Source organism: Sphaeramia orbicularis, chromosome 1 (genome assembly GCF_902148855.1).
Source record: "Sphaeramia orbicularis chromosome 1, fSphaOr1.1, whole genome shotgun sequence".
Taxonomy (NCBI): Eukaryota; Metazoa; Chordata; class Actinopteri; order Kurtiformes; family Apogonidae; genus Sphaeramia; species Sphaeramia orbicularis.
This window is the reverse complement of record NC_043957.1, coordinates 43,836,649-43,862,705: the sequence shown is the minus strand read 5'-3', so window position 1 is coordinate 43,862,705 and position 26,057 is coordinate 43,836,649. Positions and strand designations below refer to the sequence as shown.

The 26,057-nt window shown below is 38.0% G+C and overlaps 1 protein-coding gene across 1 annotated transcript in view; it reads right to left on the bottom strand.

Annotated features, from left to right (window-relative positions):
* The window catches only part of ctnna2 (catenin (cadherin-associated protein), alpha 2), a 602,172-nt gene that overhangs the window by 54,353 nt on the left and 521,762 nt on the right, over positions 1 to 26,057 (bottom strand). The window contains 4 exon segments of the mRNA XM_030138923.1: positions 18,836 to 18,985; positions 18,988 to 19,035; positions 20,474 to 20,630; positions 23,736 to 23,828. Coding sequence (XP_029994783.1) covers positions 18,836 to 18,985; positions 18,988 to 19,035; positions 20,474 to 20,630; positions 23,736 to 23,828 — 448 coding nt within the window.

Genomic DNA, 26,057 nt, shown 5'->3' with positions numbered 1-26,057 from the left:
TTCATTTTTAATTCAGTTTAATCCACTTACTGGAGAAGCGTAAAATAGGCTTTTGGGAATTGCTGGGAAGGCGCTTTAAATAGAAATATTTAAATGTTCTCCAAGCTCTTAATGAGCAAAGTTGCTGATGGTAAGGAGCAATTTCACTCATTCCAGTTGAAAAATGATGAAGGGAATTAAATGTGACCATGTAGGAATGGATTTTTTTCACCCGCCAGGCTTAGGCATAGTTTAAGTGAGAAGTTATAGATGTACAATGAATGCTTAAAATGCTCACAGTAGAAATAGCGTGCCCTGTGAGGCGCCACGCACCACAACCTGCGCAGATTTGACAGCTCAATTTAGGAAGCGTTTCACAAAAAGGTAAAATCAAAACTCCTGCCATGCAAACAAAAATTGCACTAAATCATGCATTGCCACCATAAAATCTAAAACTGGGTACGTCGGATCTTTGATTTTATTTTCTGACCGGCAGCTCCGCTTTTGTGCTTCAGTCTCACCGTCTCATCAGTATAATTTTCACACAGAGGCAGCTGTTTTCAGTGAGAAAGCTCGAAAATCTTGCTGCATCCCCACGCACCAAGCACATGATGGACAACACGGGCAAGTAAGAGATGGTGAACATGAGTATTTAGCAGTTAATAAGACAGGAGTTATTCTGGAGCCGGTAGAGACCAAAAACAGAGGTACATTCTAATTACCACATTAACTTTTTGGTTAATGGAAAAACTAATATAATACATGTACCAGGAAGAATGAAGGATGGGATTTAATAAAAGGCATTAAGTATATTTTTGGTGAAAGGTTTGTGTTATTTTAACACTAAATTGTAACATTTATTATTCCGGTGATTCATTTTTTTTTTTTTCAACAGTGACGTGGGACTTGAAGAACAGCCAAAACGGTGTATATATAGAAAACAATGAATGGACCCTTGACCATTTCCTATGAAACTGTGTGAATTTTTGACAGATTAATTGAGGGTATTGTCAGGTTATGTGTATTAGCAATAATTCCTTGACTTTTCACCACAAATTCAGTGAGTTATCAGTTCGTCCTTCAGTCTAACTGAACATTCAAGGTAAGATATTCTGTCGCAGCGTTATTGCGGTATTGTGTACCTAACAACATAATGCCTACAGCTACGCCTGACTCCGGCACAGAGGAATAAAAAGGAAAAGTACTGAACTTTGATTCTGTGAAACTTGGCTGTAAATGAAGGGATGTTTTTTCCATGAGTGCTGGATTATTTTTTTCTTTTTTTTCATTTCACTGCCTCGTTAAAGGTGTGGGAGACTTTTGTGACCAATTTTTCATCAAATCTGTAAAACCTCAGTCATAGCCTAAGTATCACGACTCCGTAAGTCTTTCTGTGATTACTCACCTGAATCTCTTGCATTACGGTGAACAATTTCAAAGTGTCATCCACCATAAACAAACAATGTGTTTACAAACAGAGCCGGGAAGTAACTCGGGCATCTTCAGAATTTTGTCGCGACGTCCATTGTGGGAAGCACCTGGCAGCAGCAGCGCCAGCGTGACCATATGATATTATATGGATGAAACAAACATGACGTGGAAACGGCTGGAGGGATATGCATAGAGGGAAGGGTGCTCTTGCCGTTTCCGCGTCGTGTCTACTGCCAGACAGCGGCGCGAACCGGCGTTTCCTACAATGCACGTCGTGACAAAATTCCGAAGATGCCCGAGTTACCTCCTGGCTCTGTTTGTAAACACATGGTTTGTTTAGGGTGGACGGCACTAAGAAATCGTTCACTGTAATGCAAGAGAGTCAGGTGAGTAATCACAGAAAGACTTATAAATTCATGATACTTAGGCTATGACTGAGGTTTGACAGATTTGATGAAAAATTGGTCATGAAAGTCTCCCGCACCTTTAAATTCCCGACAGTTTCCTCAATTCGAACTGAACTGATTTTTTTATTCAAGCAATACCATTAGACTGGCAATATGCACACCAGTGGTGATTTCTCATAGACTGCAAGGGAAGCCCAGCTTCCCCTAAAATTACGAAAATTAAATGGTTAAATATGTACGGCTGTGTTGACATTTCATTGACTACAAATGCGTTAGAACACGTTCATCTTAAAGATGACTTTGTTCAGAATCAGCTTTATCACAAACCAACGGACGCGATGTTGTTCACTTCTCCTCCATTCCCATTGCGCTGTTTTCTCATTCGATCTCTGCTCAGTGCATTTGTCCGTAGACTGCGGGCGTCTCTGGGCTTCAATGGGACTGAGTGGAACAGTTTTTTTCATTGCATCAAAACTGGACGGTAATTGGATAAATGCCACGATGTTGTCCCGCCCCCGGACGCTGGGCATCTCTAGGGGTGAATGGAGCTGTGGGCGAAGCTCGGCCGGGCTGGACGCCAGAATTCCACGTGCTGATTGGAAGATCGGTCAAAAGGCTGAATCCCGTTTGATTGACAGCTGTTTTCAGATCTGCTCCTTCACTGACACAGTTCAGTTTAATACCGTCGCACATTCTGCTGTGAAATCGAGAGAGAAACTACTACGAAATAACTTGTTCATTTCTTGCGCTGTAAATAAAACACACTCATTGGACTTCCTTGTTTCAATTTAACATAATTTCAGCGTTTTCTTGTTTCAGTTACATAATTTAATCATTTCTTGTTCGAGTTTAATATGGTTTTGTAGATAGTTAAATCAATCAAACTGTCGGCTAGGTCGGAGTGAAAGGAGCATCTGTTGTTTAAAAAGGCTGAAGTCTTACACCCACAACACAATGGGCCAAGGCAATCTAAGCAGCCTAGCTATGATGGATATTGAGAGGACAATGGTCCAGTCCCTGGAAAAGACGCCTACTTGGTACGATAAGGTCACTGAGCATTTTCTTAATTCTTTTTTTTTTTTTTTTTTTTTATGTAAGCCGACAATGAGCTTCCCCTGTCTGAAAGACGAGCAGCCGCCACTGATGCACACAAAATAATATATTTTTTCCCATTAGCAGAACAATAACAATGACACTTTTAAAACTTCAACTCAAAGGAAACATGACCAAGGATTCTGCTCGCCTATTCTCTAACCTTGCTAACAATGCTTGAGTCCTCGGTGCACTCTCACAATGCTGTCCTCTTGAGCACTCTCACCAACTCCCACTTCTGTTTATACACCGATTAAGAGACTGTACCTACTTTCTTTACAAAGTATGAGTTCGCCATCTGCTTCCCATTCTGGCTGAAATCTCTTTTCCCATCATCACAACAAAGGATGCAAACTTAAAGAGAGACTCAGCCAGCTCAGTAAATGAGCCTCAACAACTGAGCCATAGGTAATAAAGGAGCACCGATTCCCCTACATTTCCTAAAATTTCATTTTTTACTTTTACATTAGTGTCCACTGAAGCCACTAATAAGCAATGCGATTAGAGACAGAAGAAGTTTTACGCTATTTATGGTATGTTGCTTTTACTGTCATTGCAAGTCTGGCCCAGAGTGATTATTTGAAAAGAAGACAGTGTGAAGAGTCTTTACTTCTATCCCACAGTCTCTGCTGCACTTCTTTTTAGTGCAACTTGATCCTCTGATTTACAGGCATGACATGTGGGTGGCAGTGTGAGCATGTGTGTTATTACTCACTGCAAAACCCAGGCTAAATCCCATTTACTGTGCCCCGATGTAATAACAAGGAGCAACACCACCCTACGTCTCTAAATGGCACGCTGACTCGGGCCATATATCAGTTTTTTAATCTACCCTCTCCGGGCACCACATTAATGATCGACTTTAAAATTTGTCCCTTTTTTTTTTGAGGAGAAGATTAGTTTAAACACAGGGAGTTAGTGGGCAGAAAAGTGTCTGAGGGAAAAAAAAAAAAAAAAAAAAGGAGGGAAAGAGAGAGAGAGAGAGAAGCCATAACCACTTTCCCATTAGGCTATTGATTTTTCTCCCTCTCAAGGACACACTTCAATCCAGGACCCATGTGTGGACTGCCTGTCAGGAATCTATGGCTCAGCTTTACACAGAAGAGTTGTGTGCCTTGGCTGCCTGTATTGGGGCCTGGCTGTAAATCTGAACGCGCTCAATATGAGGAAGAGCGACGGCTAAATTGAGGTAAGGTCAGAGGGCAGGTCGTTGCGATAAGCGTCCCTTGCAGATGTGGCAGCTGTCAGAAAGACACTGTTGGCGCAAGTAGCGGTGGGAATCACATAAAACCGCCAACAGTCAATTCAAAAGGCCCCGGCGCAACCACGGAACAACATATACCACAGGATGCACAGGATAGACGCTTTACACATGCACATTAGAGAGGGAAAGGAAAAAAAGAGGACCACATCAATGAATTCCACTAAAAACCCTGCTCAAATCGCTTAGTGAAATCCTTGGTGACAGCTATTGATTTTTTGGTAGAGTCTAGTTAATTGGACTCAGTACCCTCTAAAAAGTGTGTGGTCCTATAGCCTTTTCCTTTGTTCAGCTACACTTAATCATTTTTCCCCCGGCTATAGATTTCTCCTTGACTGTGTTCAAATCCATAGACATCAGGTCTGTGAGGACTGGGGGTGGGGGGAGGCAAAAGTTCACAAGGATCAATAAGTGCTTTATGGTCCAGATCAGATGTGCATGGTAGCCCTTAAAAACCCAACTACGACCACTAAGAGGGAAACAGGAACGGGAAACACAACAGTTCTTCATCAAAGAGAAATATGGAGCCAATGAAACGCTAGTCTAACGCAGTTGCCGGCTCCCCGCCTTAACATCTCAATTAGCTCCTGAAGATGGAGTGGACACAACACCTCGTTAAAATTTAAGACAGGAATCCTCCCCGAGGCCATTCGGTCGCTGTGACTTTCCCTGTATGTACGTCGCATCTGTACGGACTACATAATAATCTGGGCCTCGTCACTTACACATGAAGTTTTCTTTCAAACTGAGCAACAGGAATTTACATTTAAAAGTCGTGTAGTATTTCGCATACAACGGGGGTGTCAAACTCATTTAGTTCAGGGGCCACATACAACCTAATATGATATAAACTGGGCCACACCAGTTAAATAATATAAATAACAGGATAAGAACTTATAAATAATGTCAACTCCCAAGTTTTTTTCCTATGTTTTTAAGTGAAAAAAGTCAAATTCCGTAATGAAAATGTTTACATCTACGAACCATACTTGAACACAACATGAACAAATCTGATCAACCTGAAAATTCTTCGGAAAAATAAGCACAATTTTAACAATATTACACCTTAGTTTATCATTTATACATATGTATCACAACTTAAAGATCACAGTGGATCTACAAATACACGAAACATTTAGTAACAGGCAGAATATTGGTACAATTCCACATACTTCTCTTAAGACATTTCAGGTTATTCACATTTTTTGTAAAAGGCTAGTCTGTAAATGTAATATAAAGTTTTTTACACTAAAACAAAGTGAAAAATTAGCCTTTTTTATGATTTTTTGGTTATTATGATAGTATTTTACTGGTCTGACCCACTTTAGATTCAATTAATCCAATATGATTGTAACATCCTTGATTGTTAATATCTTTAGGGGGCTGAACTGGACCCTTTGGTGGGCCGGTTTTGGCCCCCGGGCCACATGTTTGACACCAGTGACTTAGAAGCATGTCATGGATTAGAGCTGCAACTGCACTACACTGAATGACGTCTTACAGAGGTAGATGGACGGAATTATTTTGTCTTCTTTGGGGTTAGTTTTATATGCACAGATATATGTGTTTTTCTCTATATTTGTGAGGAAATCCCTCTTTCTAGCTACTCTTTGACCCTCAAATGTATGCCTGGATTGGCTACCACCTGAAATGTGGATAAACACTAAGAATTTCCTTATAACAATAAACAGATGCTTGCGGAAATTTCACTACCAACTTACTTTGCAAAGAAGTGCATACTTTTATTTTGAAAGAATGATTCCCCTCCATCTTTTATGATTTTCCACGATCAGTTGTCTTCTTTTTTACCTTTAGAAAAACTGACTTTGGATAAATATAATTGTAGCCATCTCTTTAACCCTTTCATGCACAGTGGTCACTCCAGTGGACAGTTCTTCTCCAGCTGTTCTATTGTATATTCATGGGTTTTGTTGTTTTAGTTCCATATCAGCCAACACAGTGGACGCTTATGCACCATCCCATACACTGACATTCATACAATTACTGTAACGTTGCTGCTCTTGATAAACCTCATCTGCAGTAACATGTTTTAGTGTAAAACAATTGCTAATTGTTATTAGACTGTAATTAATAGTTTTCTGAAACAAAAAGTGTTTTTTGTTTTTTTTTGCATATCCTCCTGAGACCCAGCAATGCATTTTGTCCTCTGTAGGGGACAAAAGTTTGACAATTTAACTTAAATGCTGTCCATTGCAAAGGACGTTCCATTGAAAAATCAATCAATAAATAAAAATGATTTTTAAAAATGTATCTGAAAAAAACAAAAAAAAACCCAACCTGTTGCATTATGCCGTTTCCAAACAAGCAATTTTTTTAGTGTAAAAAAGCTAAAATTGTCAATTTCCTGGGTCTCAAGAGGATATTATCTTCATGAAATGAATAATAACTAATATTAGAGTATGATAGAATGTGTGAAAACATCAGATTAGCTGCATTAAAAATGTTTTTATTTCATAGTTTTCACACAGTATATCACTTTCTGATGATGAATTTTAAATACATGTTTCTTTGCTTCAAAAATTAAACCTATGGTGTCCATCTGAGTGGACATTTTTGTAACTCCACGAAAAATAGGTTCATAAAAAAAATTTCAATTGCATTGTTTTTTTCATGCCTAAAGAGGAATAAAAACACTCAAGAAAAAATATTGACTAAGGTTCTCATAATTCATGCATGAAAGGGTTAATGAATTTTGGTTGCCTTTACTCTCTGGTATGGAGAAAGTTTGAGTTTGTACGCTATGAATACTGCCCTACTACTGCTATTCATGTTACAGCATGCATCACTATGCTTATGCATATGTTGCTACCCTTATTATTATTATTATTATTATTATTATTATTATTATTATTTTCTTTTTATATTTAGACCTTTATGTTTTTGGTCTATTACTTTCAAGTGTGTTTAGTTGGTTTATTCCTTTAGGGGAGGGGGTGGGAAGAGTGCACAAAGGAGAACTGCAAAATGTAAGACCCAGTATCACTATGTTTGTACTGTATCTGGATGATTTTCTTTTGTGAAATTAAAAATACAGAAAAAAAAAAACAACAAAGAAATTTCACTATCTTATGACAGCTCTACCAACCTTGAAAGGGGCGGGCTATTAACCCATAAAGACCCAGAGCTAATTTTGTGGCAGTTCCCAAATGAATTTTTCTCTCTATTTAACTTTTCTTAAGTAACTGATCACCATTTATTATGACATTATACTCTGTACTTTGCATTTTTCACTGTAAATCACGTATTTTCCTACATTTAATTTAGATGCTCATAAAAACTCAGTGTAAATTCTATTCTATTACATCAAAACAAAGAAAACTGAAGAAAAAGTGTTTTTTTTTTTTTTTAACTGATCAATAAATCAAGTGTCTTCATCTACTGTCATTTATCAAACTCCATAGGTTTTACTGGTGAATCAATGTCATAGAAGATGATGGTGTTTCCACGTTCACGACAGACCCTTTGAACGTCCAAATGGGTCATATCTAATGGTCATGAAAAGATGAAAAACTACATTTTAAACCAATTATTTACATGAATTGATAGGATTAGTGGATCAACAGGTATTAAACATTTTAGATCAGTTGATGGTTTTGGTCAATAGCAGATTTTGAGGGTTAATAGCATATATCCATCTACATCACAGGTGTCAAACATGCGGCCCAGGGGCCAAATCCGGCCCGTGGGATGAATTTGTGAAGTGCAAAAATTAAAAATTACACTGAAGAAATTAACATTCACTGATGTCAAAATCATTTTAATTCAGGTTCCACATACAGATGCATATGGACCAATTAGTTCTCAAGTGGATCAGAGCAGTAAAATATTATCATAATATCCTATAAATAATGACAACTGCAGATTTTCCTCTTTGTTTTGGTGTAAAAAAGTTAAATTACATGAAAATGTTCACATTAACAAACCATGCTTTTACAAGAATTTTGAATAACCTGAACAAGTTTGAACCACATGAAATGTCTTAAGAGAAGTAAGTGCAATTTTACCAACATTCTCTTATTAAATGTTATGTGTATTTGTAGATCTACCGCGATCTATAAGTTCTAATGTACACATGTAAATGATAAACAGAGGCATAATATTTTTTTTAAATTGCACTTATTTTTCTTAAGACATTTCAAGTTGTTCCTATTATTCAGATTTTTAAGGAAACTCTGTAGATGTAAACATTATCATAATTTAATTTAACTTTTTCACTGTTATTATTTCACTGGTCCAGCCCACTTGAGATCATATTGGGCTGAATGCGGCCCCTGAACTAAAATGAGTTTGAGACCCCTGATCTACATAAACATACACACACACACACACACACACACACACACACACACACACACACACACACACAGGTTTATTAATGTTATTAACTTACTGACATTTCTTACATTGTGCATTATGAATATACTGTGAGTTTTTAAGCAAACTCATTTCAAATCTGTCTGGAGATGTAAACATACATATTTGCTATTAGTCTTATGTCAACTGGGCTCTAAAACCAATTTCCTTCTCTGAAGCTCTCTATTAATAACAACAGTTTGTTGATTTCATCTGATCTAAACCTCACTTTCATTTAATTCCTAATGTTACACTCTTAGAATGTCCCTCTCAGAATTCTTCTTATTTTTCCACATTCTCTTTATTGTTTTGGATTTTCTTCTGCATGTTTTTTTTTTTTTTTTTTTTTTTTAAGTTTTTATATCCAAAATATAAAGAAATCTATACCAGTGTATCTCTGAGTTGGTATTTTGCATATTAACCCACTAGGTTTATCTTTTTCAAACAATTGATTTGCCTGTCACTATATTTTCTTCTGAACCACAGTTTATATCATGGGTAGTTTCACAGAGAAGGTGAATATTATGTGGTGAAACAGCAGCGTTGTGCTATATCAGAACAAAGTGGATTTTTCTGACTTTTCACGGTGCAAATAAAGGCATCAAAGGCATCTGGTTTGTATTAAATGCACATATGATTAAAAATAATGAAGTAAAGGGCAGTGTGTGGGGGCAGCTACCTATCAGACCCAGATGTAGACCTAAAGGAACACATGACACACAGGCTGCAGATGACAATCCAGGTGATGTTGAATCTATTTCTAATCTGGCACAAATACATACGTATATCAATCAATCAATCAATCAATCAAACTTTATTTCTATAGCACTTTTCATACATGTTACATGTAGCACAAAGTGCTTCACACCAAAACCCCCCACAGTCCCGCGGTTGCAAATAAAAATACAAGCAATCAAAGTAAAATTTATAGTAAGAGTTTAATTAAAAGCTAGCCTAAAAAGATAAGTTTTAAGTTTACTTTTAAAAATATGAACATTCGCAGCGTATATGGGTGCTTCTGTGAAACTGGTCCCTAAAAACAGGACCTGGGGGGTAAAAATTCAAACCAGATTTAGACTAATGTTATGAAGCAAGTTTGGAAGCATTTTGGGTCTATTTTAAAAATAAATATTTACTGAGATAAAAGAGAAACTATTTTTCAGATAAAACACATTCTTATCAAATTTTTCTACAAAAATCTGCATGTAACACGGTAAAAATGACACAAAAATTACGTGCTACTATTTTTTCGAATATCTTTTTATTCTCTTACAGGTACATTTTGGGAATCTAACTAATTGTGCAAGGCAGAGTGTTTCACAAAAATGACCGCTGTAGCAAAATCACTCGCAATTTAGACGTGTTTAACCCTTTCATGCATGGTGGTCACTACAGTGGACAGTTATTTTACAGCTGTTCTATTGTATATTCATGGGTTTTGTTGTTTTAGTTCCATATCAGCCAACACAGTGGACGCTTATGCAACATCCCATACACTGACATTCAGGCCATTACTGAAACTTTGCTGTTTTTCATCAACCTGATCTGCAGAAACATGTTTGAGTGTAAATCAATTGTCATTTGTCAGACAAAATCAATTTTTTTTTTGCATATTATCTCCATGACGTGAGTAATAACTAGCAATAGAATATGTTAAAATGTGTGAAAACATCAGATTAGCAGCATTAAAAATGTTATTATTTCATTGTTTTTATATCACTTTCTGATATTGGATTTTAAATATGTTTCTTTACTTCAAAAATTAAATGCGTGGACATTTTTTTAACTCCATAAAAAAAAAAAAAAAAAAAAAAAAAAAAAAAAAAACTTGATCGCATTGTTTTTTCATGCCTAAGGAGGAATAAAAACACTCAAGAAAAAAAAAAATCTGACTAAGGTTCTCATAATTCATGCATGAAAGGGTTAAATGGGCAGGTTCCGCATGTAACGTGAGTAGACACGATGGGTTATGCGCAAAACCTGGAATGAGACTGAGATTCATGAAAAACCCACATGTCTGGATTAGAAAAACCACTAGAATCGTCAAATTTAACACAGTGTCTTGATTTATAGCGGTATATAAGACCATGTCAAGCCATGTTTTCCAGATCCAATGCACTGACACCTAGGTAGCTTTTCCTGTCCCAAATTTGGTCCTATTTTTGTATATAATATTGTATTAAAATGCATTAATTTTGGGATGGCTCAGAGCAAGAGAATAATTTTTTTTGCATTTATCTGAGGTCATCATTAGGTACATCCTGGGGGGAAATTGTCTAAACTTCTCTTTTATTATTGGGTCTAAAAAGCTGATAAACTGCCAGATACCAAAATGAACCCAGTTTCATAGAAGCACCCAAATGTTCATTGAACAATTGTCAAAACTGTTGCAAACTTGCATTGTTGCCGGTGTGAATAGTTGAGAAGCAAATCCTTCGTAGGTGAGTATTTTACACTTCCTGTTGTTTATTCATCACTTTCTCAGTAAAGACTTCAACCTTAAAACAATGCTTTTTCAACTGTTCCCCTCAAATGTAATGATACTTAATGTGGACATGCATCCTCATCCACTATAGTTTTACTTATAAATTGTACAGAAGCATTGGAACCTACCAAAAGTTTACTATTATATCAATAATCATATTCATGCAGTACCGCAGTATCTCTAAAGTTTGTGAGTGAAATATCTTCAGCACCAAAGGCAGAAGACAACCCACACTAGTAATTTTCCCTCACTGTTTTCCTTTGGCCTCTGCATCACACCTCCCATCTTTTCTTTTGCTTTGGACAAATAAAATCTGGCACTGACACTGGGAACATTGTGAACTCTGTACTCTATCCAGTATGCTGCAGAAAGTTACTCCAGTAAAAAAAAAAAAAAAAAAAAAGTACATTTTGAAAGGCTAATGCGTACAACAACGGAAAAAACAATGTAAATAACAGCTATAAAAGCAAGCAGCTGTAACACTCATTGTTAAATTGCAAAAACTATTTGTCTCATTTACACGGCGCTGTTACTTTTGTGAGGGTGTTAGGGTTAAAACAAATAACACGCTGCAATTTCAAACCTCCAGGAGTTAAAGACTGCCTTTTCATTCTCTTGTGAATTTGTCGGTTTAATCCCTTGACGCCTACGAGCATAAATTTGCAACATACCGTTTCCATCACGGGAACAGCTAAGATAGCGTATATATTCTCCCAGTACCAGTTTGGGCATATTCAACACATCCCTACGAATCTATTTCAAGCACTTGTTTCTTGTCGGATCAGTCGGTGACGGACCTACATGCCGGTGTTGTGCCAAGGTACGTATCCCTGCTCAAAATTGTTTCCCCTGGCCACGGGAGCATAATTTTGACTTTTCATCTCATAATTATGACTTAAGCCTTGGTCACAATGCTTCTTATGAACGATGGGTTCATATGAATCTCCTGGTTTGTATGAGATCTGGAGTTTGTAGACATTTGTGGAGGGAGCAATAGTTTCTTATGTCCGTCTTATGAAGTCGGTACGGCTGCCATTTAAAACGCAAGAGCATCCTGAGGCCTCCGTGAGAAAATGACATGATTTTGCGTCGTACGAACACCGTAAACAGTTGTCACAGTCTTTGTAAGGATGCCTTGGGACCTTCCTACATCAGACCCACGGCCACTTCAGGAATTATCTTGTCATAGGGTGGCCGGTACGGCACCCCTATGTGCCACTTATGTGTTCTCAAGTCGCTGGTAGGAAGATCTTATGCTGTTTCAGAATATTTAGATCGGTATATAAACTGAGGCTGTGTACTGAAAGTCCTGTGTCGTGATCATCACATTCAAGACTGTGCATTATCTCTGTCCAGGTTTTGTTTCTTCATGTTTATTTTTCTGTGAATAAAACATTTTCCCTTCAGCATTGTGCGTTTCAGTCCAGTCATTCACTCCATCTTGAACATTTGTATTCAACCCCCTCTAAGAACGGCATGAATGATGCACAAATGACGCACAAATGACGCACTACTGCTTATAGGAACACCCTATATCCACCTTAAGAAAGCTGTGTGAAGCTCTGTCTGCACGTCCATTCATGTGAACACCTTAAGGGACCCCTAATAACAACGTAATATGTTCTTGTAAACTACTTGCGGCCACTGTAGGAACATGTGGGTCTTGGAATGGCCTCCTGATCCACGAACATCGTTCTTAGGTTAATCTAGTATTTTCTTTTGTTCAGACAAGGAATAGTTTTTAGATGTTACCTGCTTGACAGTTTCGACTGTGACTCCAGTCTTCCTCAGAAGTGTCATCCGACGTGTTGCTAACGTGTTATTTATCAGCTGGTATATATAACATGTCAGCAACACGCCGGATGACGCTTCTGAGGAAGACTGGAGTCACAGTCGAAACTGTCAAGCAGGTAACATCTAAAAACTATTACTTGTCTGAACAAAAGAAAATACTATATTTACATAAACAGAAGACAAAATGAACGTCTTTAGCCTTGTTCTTAGGTTGTTCCTAAGGCATTCGTTAGGACGCACTACGAAAAGGGATTTACTAGCACGTTCGTAGAAAATCTTACACAAGATCATCCACCTGACTACGAACTTAGGAACGGTCTACGAACACTCCATTCTTATAAGTCCGCCTTGAGAAGGTCGTACGAAATGGTCCGTTAATCATTCGCGTGGTGTTCGTAGCTGTTCATAATGGCATTTGTGACTGAGGCATTACCATGCTGATATTTTTTTTTTCAGTGGCGGAAATGTTTTAAAAGTTTTAATATTGTATGTAAATTCAGGCGTTACGGGGTTAATTATCTTATTCTACCAAATGAACTGTATTACCATTACTGTTATTTTCTCTCTTCTCTCTCATTATTGACATTTATTATCCTGGTTGCTTTAATAATATAGTTCACCATAGCATTCATGCCAATTAAAAAACAGTTAATCACTGCCTTGTTAGACTAGATTAAGTTTTGCATGTAAGTCACGAGTACCTTGTATAAGATCTCAGAAAAATACAAGACTCCTGGGATGTACTGAAGCTCAAATATGTAATATATCACAATGAAAATGAAAGTGAATGATACTATCTAAAGGTGTACCCTTTTTCTGAATTCACCTGGGTATAAAATGCAGATTAGAGGCTTTTCATTTCAAGCCTTAATGATGTTTGCTCCAAAATAAGTCATTAAATGATATAGAAAAATAAGAGGACGATCAATAGGATGTTGCAACATCAACAGTTATCCATTTGTTGTTCTCAGTAGTGCTGACATAATGCTTTAGGTCTTGCTGACTCTAGAAACAAGCCCTATGCTCCATGGAGGATTAATAGAACAGCGGCACAATTATGTAGTCTCAGTGTGTGACAAGGTTACGGCCATAAGGAATTGACCTTAGGTGTCCATACTGAATTGCCACTGTACTTCATCAATTAATTAGCCCAATCAATTAAACTGAATTATGCAATAATAGAACAGAATGTGTTTAAGATACCATATTACTGGTACTGTAGGTAGTCCATTATGATAGAGCTAAGAGCCAGAAGAGGAGCTCAGACAGATGGCTGAGTGAACACACGTGACTCACCTAATGCTGTTTGCAACTTATCAGCGAGCAGGGAGGGGAGCTGATTGTGTCGCTCAATTATCCCAGCAGATGAAAGTACCGAGAGAAACAATAGATATACCGCCTCGCTAAATGGGCTCTAATGGGAGAGATAGAACTGAGGGAGGAAAGGATGGGCAAGACAGGCTAAAGCTGAAGGTGTGTGGGTGGTGGAGGTGGTGGTGGGTTGTAAAAAGTGATTGTGGTCCGGTATATTTCTTATAGGGAGGAAGTTGTGAAATTATTTAATTCCTTTCACCCTGTCTTTTCTCTGTCTACCTTTCATGACGTTAGCACCTACTTTTAAGGGGTTTTAGGAGATGTTTCACAAAACAAAAATGTTTCCCAGGAAATAAAGACGTCAGCCTCTTTTCTTTGTGTTTAGGATCATTCTAAACACAAAGCACACAAACATTAATACCTTTCAGGAGTACACTACGGCAAAAAAAAAAAAGTAGGGATTTTCATTTCTGTACTCCACTTGGAAATTAACATCCCTATACCACTTACACCGCACGTTGAGCTGAATGCTAAAAGGCAGTGATGACAAAATTGTTGCTTTATGTCCTGATGACCTACTTTAATTAATAACAACAACGGTAGACACAAACCACAGTAATTTCAAGGTAATTATGGCAAAAACAGCTTGAAAATGTTTTCCCTTTATGCACATATTTCAAGACAAAGTACAGGTACACAGCTCAGGTGTTAGCAAATACTGATATGTGTTCTTTGTGCTGTACGGGGTTAAACATGAGCCTATGCTGACCTATGGTGTATTGTGTGAGAATAAGCTGAAAAATGAATGAGGAAAGAGTGGCAGAAGAGTGAACAGGTGGCGTCCGGAGTTTGTGTTAGAGCCAAGACACTGATTGAAGCTACGGGAGACTGGGCATCCTGGCAGTTAAGGTGTGTCCGTAAGTCACTGACCAAACTGAGAGGCTAAAATGCTAAGCTGTGTGTATGTACCTGCAGTAAATGTGTTGGATTACCTCGGATGGCAGGAGCTTCGCCTGCCAAAAACCTTTGCAACCAGGGTGACGGTCTTAAGTATAAAGGGATATTAATCACATTGTGGTGTCGGAAACCAGTATTTTAATTGAAAGTATTTAATTTGTATTCAAAAGTACTGTATTTAACTTGTATTCATTTGCGTGCCACAAGTTATTCATATTATAATGTGAAGATTGTACCAGACTAGCTGACTTTTTGTCCTGGGAGAACCGCTACAAAAAGACAAGTGCACCATTGGAAAGTTTTCAGATCATGGTGGACAAAAGTACACGAGTAGAAATTTTGGACATTCTGGGAAATAAGTTACATATCCTAGGAAAAAGTTACATAGTCATATATGATAAACTAATACTGGGAAATACAGGGGTTGGACAAAATAATGGAAACACCTTCACCTCAAGATAATAATGCCCCAATCCATACAGCTAGAATTGTTAAAGAATGGCATGAGGAACATTCTAATGAAGTTGAGCATCTCGTATGGCCGGCACAGTCCCCAGACCTCAACATTATTGAGCATTTATGGTCAGTTTTAGAGATTCAAGTAAGACGTCGATTTCCACCGCCATCGTCTCTAAAAGAGTTGGAGGGTATTCTAACTGAAGAATGGCTTGGAAACAATTCACAAGTTGTATGAATCAATACCTCGGAGAATTGAGGCTGTAATTGCCGCAAAAGGCGGACCTACACCATATTATATTATATTTTGTTGATTTTTTAAGGTGTTTCCATTATTTTGTCCAACCCCTGTAGTTTGATGCTTCCCAATCCAGACAAAGACCAGCAAAAATTTACCCTATCATGGACAAAGCCAAAAACGCGGGCCCTGATGTCACTAGAATAATGTTCTAAATATGGTAAAAAGGAAGGTCTATAGCTGAAACCCAACCTATTTTTGGACAAATAAAAATGGTCTCCCAGAGCGAAAAAGTCAGTTGTTTCTGCAGATATCAACTCAGTGTTTATTTTGTGTATGAATAAACACTTTACGCAGCTCGAATTCTGCTCAATCTCCGACTTTGACTTGACTCTGTGTATTTACTTGACGAAGCCCCGCTACATAGTGCAGAGACATATGCTGCGTTCCAGGCAACCCGTAATTTGTGCTTTTCCAACCTTCTACCGGTGAAAATGCACTGGAACGTAATGTAACTTCCCACCCGTGAACTCGTACTAGATCGACGTACTCCCAGTTCCGAGATCTAACATCACGTAGCCTGTGAAACAACAGTAGCAGCCCCCATGGTTGCGGTGCTTACGCAAATTGTTTATGAAAGCTACACTGTATGATGTGGCATTTTGACACTTTTCTTTTGTCATCTTAAAATGCTCCTAATAAGCGTGTGTCAAACTAAAATGTAAAAGAAATCCACCAAGTATTGAAACTCAAAAATGTTTAATTCTCACATATTTCTGATAAAAGTCTGACCAATCATTTTATTCGGTCCGCATGAAATAACACTGGTCTACAAGGAAAATGCTTCCAGAATAAAAGTAATGAAATTTTACCACATGAGAGTCACTGATAAAGAAAAATCAAGTCAAAAATGCTGGTTGGCTGAACTTTCCAAGATACAGCCTTGGGTCAAAATGTGAAACTCAAGAATTAACGAGAGAATGGGTTTGACTCAAAAGGAATATTTGTCTCAGAGCTACAAGATCTACTTCAAAACACTGTCTGCACATTAGAATACATTCACTTTACAGGTTCTATTTAGTGGAAGATTTATAAAACTATTATATAAATGTACATAAACCAATATATATGTGTAATAACACTTAATCATATACCTTGAAAACATCAGCAAACCGGCACTTTTGTCATTTATTTTCCAATTAATCTTATTAAAATACGTAACATTTAGCACATTTAATGTCTGAAGGAAATCATTTCTAAAAAATTCTAGACCAGTGTAATTGGCCGAACCTGGCTGAGCCTCCTGTCAATCATCCATTACGGTCGTCCAGTATCTGATATGTGTCCCTCTGAATCTGACTCTTCACTGGCGCTGCTTCTCCTGTCACTGACCACAGTCTACTGTCTAAGGATGTGTTTGGATAAAACTCAAATGCACATGAAGGGAAAAAACGGATTTATTCACAGAAACAACAACTAAGGGGAACAAACAGGAGTCCGATGAATGAAGGATGGAGATAAAAGTCTGGAAGTCAGATGTACTGGACTAAACAGACAGGTCTGAACAAAACTCAGCTTTTATGACCGTGGGACTCATACACGTACATGTACATGGTGTCACACAATGTAGGATGATAAATGTATGGACTATGAAACCTCAAATGTCCACGGAAAAGTTTGCGGAGGCTACGCGTTCACAGTGCATGCACCCGTTGCCTGGGCACCTCATCTCTGTGGTGCAGTGAAGACACTGACCCAGCATTGCACAGACCACACCCTTAAATACAGGCTCTACTGATGAAACAGGAGCCGCGGCAGGTGGATGATGTGTCTGATTACTGAGGGAGGGGTGCGCGGACACGCCAAAGCGGACCGGACCTCCACCTCTGCTTCCTCCGCGCGCATCAGGTAAGAGGAGGAGAGAGGAGGAGGAGCCTCAGAGCTCAGGCAGAGGGAAGTGGGCGGGGCTTTGGAGGGAGGCGGGTTGTTCATGTTCAAACTTTTACTAAGTGCTGTGAGAAATGCCACATCGGTAGGTATAGCTTTAATCATTAGTTGGTTGGTCTTATCGATCGATTAATGATTAATTGATTAGCGGTGATTTTCCTGAGAACCTGAATTTCTTTTTCAATACGGTCTATAGGATAAAAGCTAAATATTGTTTCTATACTTCATAATAAAACCATGTCATATTCCTTAATGATTGATTTATTGAACCATTGGATACAGTCAGTGTTTCCTGTGGAATTCATTTGTTGATGTGGTGGTGTGTAATGTGGGGATGTACGCGAGTGTGTTTCGCAGATGGGTGGGTGGGTGCAAAGCGGACCGGACCTCCACCTCTGCTTCCTCTGCGCGCATCAGGTAAGAGGAGGAGAGAGGAGGAGCCTCAGAGCTCAGACAGAGGGAAGTGGGCGGGGCTTTGGAGGGAGGCGGGTTGTTCATGTTCAAACTTTTACTAAGTGATGTGAGAAATGCCACATCGGTAGGTATAGCTTTAAAACAAGGTATTACTCTGATTTATCTGCAAATATTCTGCATAATCAGCAGCTACTCTAGCGTTAGCTAGTTTTGAGTACAAGAATAAATTAATATCAAATATGTATCCAAATATACAAATAACATAACATAAAAGGTATAACAGCTTCTCTTGCCTTATGTGCTGTTTTTACTCCTCTGTTTCCCTCAAATAAGCAAGGAACAAGCACCTTTGGCGATAGAAATGATTGTAATGAGTATAACATACAGTCCACCATGCTGGTTTGTTTACATCTAGCTACCACAATTCCTGCGCTCAAACAGTTTGGCGTGACTTGCCTGGAACGCTAGAAAGTCGTGTGCTGTGGTTTGAAATTATGGCTTACAGGCTCAAAAACCTGCCTGGAACGCAGTAATAAACTCAACATGCCAGAGCACAGGGTGGAAGAGTGTCACAAGGACCAAAGATGTCTCCCACCTGCAGCAGTAAATTTTACATGACAACAGAACATGCTATATGTTCAGCTGCAGTCCTCATGTCACACCGGTGTTGTGTAATTTGAACTGACCAGTCTCAGACAGGAGCTTGATGGACTCCAACACTCGCTCGGTGTACACCCCCGGTTCATAGTTCTCCATCTCAGCATTAATGATGTGGACCACACGGGCAGCCCGGCCCCGGATAGCACCAGCGGTTCGGTCAAGAGTGTCCACATCGCCTCTTGTAGAGCAATTACGCATTTGTTGACGTCCTCCAGGATGTGGTTCTCTTGGGAGAGATGAAAGAAGAGGGCAGTGAATAGCACTCATGTGGATGACGCATTTCTGTTGTTTCTGTTAGGAATGAAGTCTGGATTTTTCCATAGAAGATTTAATATTACAGGCAAAGGAAGGTCTGTTTTATAACTGTATTGTTGCTTCATGGCACAGTATGAGATCCCTTTATTTCTATTTCCTTCAGAATCTCATCCCCCAAATTCATGGATGAAAAGGTACAACTGTTTTTACACAAGTACATTTTTATTCATCTCAATTCATGTGAATGCCTTTATTGTGAATGAGGTTACTTGTCTTTCTAGAAAAAAAAAAAAAAATCTTCATTTATTGATTTATTTTGAATATGCAAAGAAACAAAATAAAACAAAACGAAGCAAATTAAGACAAAAAAACCCAAAAACATTTAAATGGACAGAATCTATCTTCAAGTACTGAATTTTGCATGATTGAAAAGGAGAAGGAAGAAGTATAAACTAATTTAATCCTAACCCTCAAGTGCTTTTACTCCTTTATCACTAACCTAATACAAGAATCAAGCAATACATGTTTTCTAATTTTAGCATTCAACCACAACAAATACATACTGCAGTAATTGAATTATACACAATATGATCATCGCAGTACGCTCATACAAACAGACTCAACAATTCAAACAATTTCCTTCTATAATTACAGCATATTTATCAATACAACACTATCCATAAACAAACAGCCTTCAGTGTCATTATTAAATACTGTACCTCACAAGAATTGATTTTGTATATCCTTTTTAAACTGAATTATGTTTGATATTTGTTTTATCTCCACACACAATTTGTTCCAGTTTTACTCCACAGATGGTGATACAGAAACTTTTTAATGTAGTACGTACTTTATGAATCTTTAAATTTAATTTTCCCCTTAAATCATAGCCTCCCTCTCTTTGACAAAACATTTCTTGAATATTGTCTGGCAGTAAATTATTCTTTGCTTTATACATTATTTGAATAGTTTTGAACTCTACAAGGTCAATGAGTTTTAAGGTTTTTTTCTTAATGTATAGATGTCAATAAATATTTATTGCTGTGTGTCCCTATATCTAGTTAATAACTGAAAGAATAGACTGATTTTTACATGACCATACAGTAGCTCATAAACTGATAAACTGCAGTAACTACAATCCAAAGCCAAAAATACAGCCTGTTTTCAGACTTCAGCCTTCTTTTTGTCTGATTTCATCTTCTGTTTTATTTTATTTTATTTTTTTTTTACATTTTGGTTTTAGATTCTTCTTCTGTTACTATCCAATTAGTCATTTTGTTTTTCACAGGAGGGCTACTGCACAGAGACCCAAACAAAACTGTGACTGTGAATTTGTGAAAAATCATCTTCGCAACGTATCAGCTTTGCAACTCTGTGAAGAATGTGTGCAATGTTGCCAGGTTCCGTACCTGATACAGACAGGAAGTCATCCACAGAGGTGATGTCGTCCACAGCCTCGGTCAAGATGCGCACCTGCTTCTCCCACTGGTCTTTGAAAACATCCATGTTGTCCTGAGCCACCTTGCTTTGTGGGCGGGCAGCCAGAGTGAGCGCAGCATTGATAACCTTTCACAGAGGAAGGGTCAACAGTGTTAGCATGTCCAAGTCCTGCTAGTGTTACTCATTAAATTTTATAAGGGAAGACTTATATAAGAGTAGAACCCATTTCAGTACATTGGAGATAAGTGTACTTTTAACCTCAGCTTATATTCATGGTAATGTATGTTAATAATAATATATACCATGGTTAAGTAAGTACGTTAACTGTTCTGCCACAAAGAATAAAATTATCCAATAGAAAAAAGAAATAAAAAAAATAACACTGCAATAGTTCTTAAAAAACATAACAATAATACACTGCTGCCCTTCAAGCTGGAATAAAATATTTTCACCCCTTCATTATGAAGTGATTGTGATAATGTGATTTATTCTTGAAGATAAAGTGTAACTGGAATCATTACATTAGGTCAAAAGTGATTACTGATGTGTATAAATAGCACTCACAGCTGCATCAAAAGAATAAAAAATGTGAAAATGTAACTATCAATACATAAACTAGAAAAGCACTCGGAGAACGCAGACCTCCACCAAGGCAGATCAGTGCCCCCCCCCATCACCACCAAATTTAATCATTTGTTCCTTGTGCCAGTATCAACATTTCCTGAAATTTTCATCCAAATCCATCCATAACTTTTTGAGTTATCTTGCACACGGACAGACAGACAAACCAGCGTTGGCAAAAACATAACCTCCTTGGCGGAGGTAACAACAAGGAAAACAGAAGAGTAGGATTCAGGCTAGGGTTAATTTCTTCAAGCACTCTTTAATTCCTAAAATGTACTGATGGATCACATAGTAGTTTTATTATTTTATTATAACCTTACATCAACACTAAAAATATACACTAAACAAATATGGCAATGGCTACTGCCACAGAGCGAAATATCAGTTTGTCTATTGCCAAAGAGCCAATCGAATGTTAGCATTCGTACTGTGACAATATGCGGCAACAACATTTTGTTGCCACAGAGCCAATCATGGATACTGTTACATGAAGGAACTCCTATTTTTTGGAGCATTTCACCCGGGGGCGGGGTTATGTTCTGCATCACTGATGTGTTGTATTTGATGCGGGTTCTTGTGTCGGCACGGTGTCATAATCCGGTTATCCCCTAACTCTAACCCCTAACACATAGAACGTAACCCTGGCCCTGGGCAAAAGGCCCCCAAAAAATAGGAGTGCTGTTCCATGAACTCATTAGCTTCTTGTTGCCACAGTACTGTGGTGATACATGGCGTATACAGGACACGCGACAATTAAATTATGTCAAAGCACAAAAGTTTAATATTGTTTCAGCCTTTTGTCCACATGATAACGGTGTTGTCAGTGCCCTGAAACAGTATTTTTGGAGAACAGGTCCCAGAGCGGAAAAATCTCACAATGCTGCCCTTGTATTGCCATATGAATAGACAAAACACCACTTTTTGAAAATGATAACAACGACAACAACAATGGCAGAATACAGAGTTGTGTTTGTGCTGCACTAAGTTTATTAGCACTACTACAACAAAACCTGCAATCTTCTTCTTGTGGTTATGTTTGTAGTAGAAGAAGGATCTCATGCACATGCTCACTGCATTCTTCTGTGATTTTAGTGTATCCTGTGGCTCTGTCTGTTTGTGTACAGCGCCACATATAGGTGTGGCATATGTATCACATTTTTTTAACCCAGTTTTCCTGTTTCCACCTGGACACAGATATTTCTTGAAACAATACGTGTAAGGATGCAAAACTTTTAGAATCCGCAGAAGATCTGGTAACTGGTACCCTAGCCTTGTCCTGTAACTGGATAGGCACATGGCATGTGCTTATTGCCACAGTACTGTGGCAGCAGGGTGACAGGTTACCAGTCTACACATGATTTAACGAGGGCACTGATTGGCTCTGTGGTAATCTACAAATGAGAAAGTTAGTCCCATAGTACTGTGGCAATAGCCACTTAGAACAAGGATACATAAAACACAATAAAAGCCAGCACTAAAAACACTAAATAACATACATATAAAACATCACCATTATTTTAAAAGGTACGAAAAGTATTACTGTAGTACAACTGTTTCTGTAGAAGCCTGCAACTAATTTGTTCACTGACACTTTAAAAAGTCATACAGTCATAAATATATGCATATATATATTTCATATCTTTAGAAAAGTGAATTTAATACTTCAAGGTTCTGATCTGAGATGAAAGGAGATAAAAAAAAGGCTTTGAACCAAAACAGATCAACACACTTCAGAGGATCTTTGAAACAATAACAATAAGACAGCTCTGTTCAAAGTGGCCAAATGACTGTGTTTTTAGATGAACAGCATCCTGCTGAGACTCTTCACTTCAACAGACTTGTGCTTGAGAACAGCCAGCGTTATTGTAATCTTTTGCTATGACAGACGGCGTGTGTGCTTTAACCAGAAGAAGCGTGTTTGTTTTTTTATATTTATTTTTTTTGTCTGGTTCTTTCTCAGATCTTGCTCTGAATATTTACTCTTAGTTGAACGACTGACAAAGGAGAAGAAGACGCTATCATCCAGACATGGCAGCTGCTGAGGTTGTGTGTGCACATAACAGACTGGGGTTAACACTTTCCAGGACAGATGGAAATACTTTACTCCCTCTCCAGTCACAAAGTCTGTCTATTATTATAATATTTAATCTGTCTGTGTTGAGCATCTTCTGGAATTATTGGAAAATGCATCCACTCTAAGTGAGTGATTCTCAGCAGGTGTGTATTGAGGAGCTTGCACATTACACCTTGAATTCATCTTGCCCTTCCTGTATCTCATATCCATTACTCCTCTGGGCTCTGTGTGAATGAGGCCTACTCTTAACCTCAGAAATAATGGATCAATTTTAACCTCCTTCGTTGTGTGCATCCTGGGAAACAACACTACAAGATCTTCCTACACATTATTCATAGCTCTTCCTACCGTTCTGCCCACTGTGAGTTTTTGCCCTGTTTTTTTTAATCTTTCATTTCTGTCTTTTTGAACAATGCTCTGAAATGCCACTGTGAGATTTGGGAGTATTTGAAATCACTGAAATATAGCAATTTTGACAATTGCATAGTAAAGAGAGCTTTTGCATTGGGAGTGAAGTGCTTTGAAGTCCTCACCTGTGGACATAAGCTGTCAATTTGGGTGGCAGCCATACGAACCAACTTGACACCTTCCTCATTGTTGGAGATAGAGCAAGCCAGGTTAGCCACCTAAAAGAGGCAAAGGAGACACACACAAAAGACAAACATCAGTCATTTCTCTTATTTTTTACTTTAGTCATTGACAATATTTACCAATGCACGTTTACAACTCATTCCTCCAATACAACTGCAACCATACAATGTAAAGGTAAAACTGGGGGTGGGAGTAAGTAAGTTTTACTTCTTCCCACTCCCTTTTGGGCTCCTAGGGGTGTATATTAATAGTGAATTATTATATATATTGCTGTATATCTATGTACACAAAATGATGTGTATATAATATGTGGCTGTTATTATCTCTGTCTTATTGTGAAATTGAAATAACACTGTACATACAGTACACAAGCTCAAAATCAATCAGTCAATCAATTTGTATAAACCAGCAGTGTTTTCATGTATTGCATATGCTTAGTTTTACATATTTTCTTCCGGAGAAAAATTGTCCTTCTGCAGCTTATGTTTAAACCACAACCACCTACAAATGTGAGCCTCAACATGTGATTCTCTTGTGCATATCCCAGATTTTCTCAATCTGGCAATAAGGAGATCAGTGTATGCAGTGAATATATATATTATGAATCATAATGCATATCATAAATTTTAATTTACGCAGCTGTTTTCAATGAAATGTTTTTTTTTTTTTTTTATTTGATGTGGATCTCTACAAACACAAACACACTGCAGGTGCCTGATGACTGAATTCTTGTGAGAATGTACTATTCTACAGCACGGCGATATGCTGTAGCACAGGTTAGTCCATGGCGCGCAGCTGCAGTGAGGTAATTGGATTCATTTAGTTCCAAAATGGCAGCGTTTACATAATATGTATACAGAATGCAGAAGTCATTAGGCTGATACTTCCAGCATTCCTATGATGCATGACCGGTGTGTGTGAAGTACTACCAGACTTGGTGGTGCAAAGAGGTGCTTTATTGGTATAATTAAGATGTCAGATAGTTTCTTATGTGCAGACGCCATCGGTTAGATTTACATTCTACCCCTCTTTATCTCCTCTATCAGACAGTTTATCCAAGCCAAGTTTTGAATCTTATGTTGCACTTCTTCTGGTATGGCACTGCTCTGCTCTGTTTTACTACAGCCTGAGAGGGTCAATATTTAAAAGCAAACTAGATCTGATTAATTGTATTTGGTTGATTCAATTTGATATCTGCATGTAGCACAACCCAGCAACGGGTTGAATAATTAAAGTTTTAAGTACGTGGAAGGCATTAGACATGCTTTAAATACTTGAAGGCAGCACAACGATTACTTTCCTTCAGACAGAACACACACACACACACACACACACACACACACACACACACACTCATTCAAAGGCATAGGGAATGTCTTCCTTATTACCAGGTAAACTCATCATATCCTCCATAGTATTACTGTGTTTCATTGTTAATTTTCATAACTTCAAACTCCTTATATTTAATACCATCCTTCACTAAATCAGATTTCAGATGAGACCAGTCTTTGAAACTGAGCTAAACAGACACATGCCTGTTGGCAGCAAGAGGTGCCAGTCTGTATTAGCACTTCTAGTGCTCACATGTCACTGTTTGAGGCAAATTGAGGTAAATCAAATTTGTGTTAGAGGACTCTTGCTTAGAGCTCTGTCTCTTTACTCATGACAGCAATGAGCACATTGATGGATTGCAGTCCTTTATGTGAAGCTGTGTGTGCATGTGTTTAAAGCCTGGGTGTATGAGAGAGGAAGATAGAGTGTGATTGAGAGCAGTTGCACATAAACGTGAGTGACTGCATGCAGAGAATGTGTCTGAAAAACATACTCAACATAATTTTCACTTCCAGCACTGACTTAATGTTTTACACTCCTGCATACCATCCAGAGCATTTATCAACATTTAACAATGTGTGATATCTGAGAAATCCTCCCAGTACAGAACAAGGTTGGCATTTAAAACCATTACTGTTTAAACTTCAATGTAATGCTGTTTTTATTGAACATGGTTTATTTAAGAGGTTCACTTTTGACTGACACAACACTTCCTCGTGTATGAATGAGTAGTATATTCCTGACTGAGTCATTTGTGCCCAAAACAGATAAATCTACAGTATTTTCACAGTATTTATAATATTTTAGGTCTCATACATATTCAGGTCTATGTTCCTGTATGTAGGATACTAGAGACGTTTTGTGTCATTTTTAGTGTCTCAAAGTAGCAGGCGTCATAGTGTGAAAACAAAGATGGATTGGTTTGCTCCATG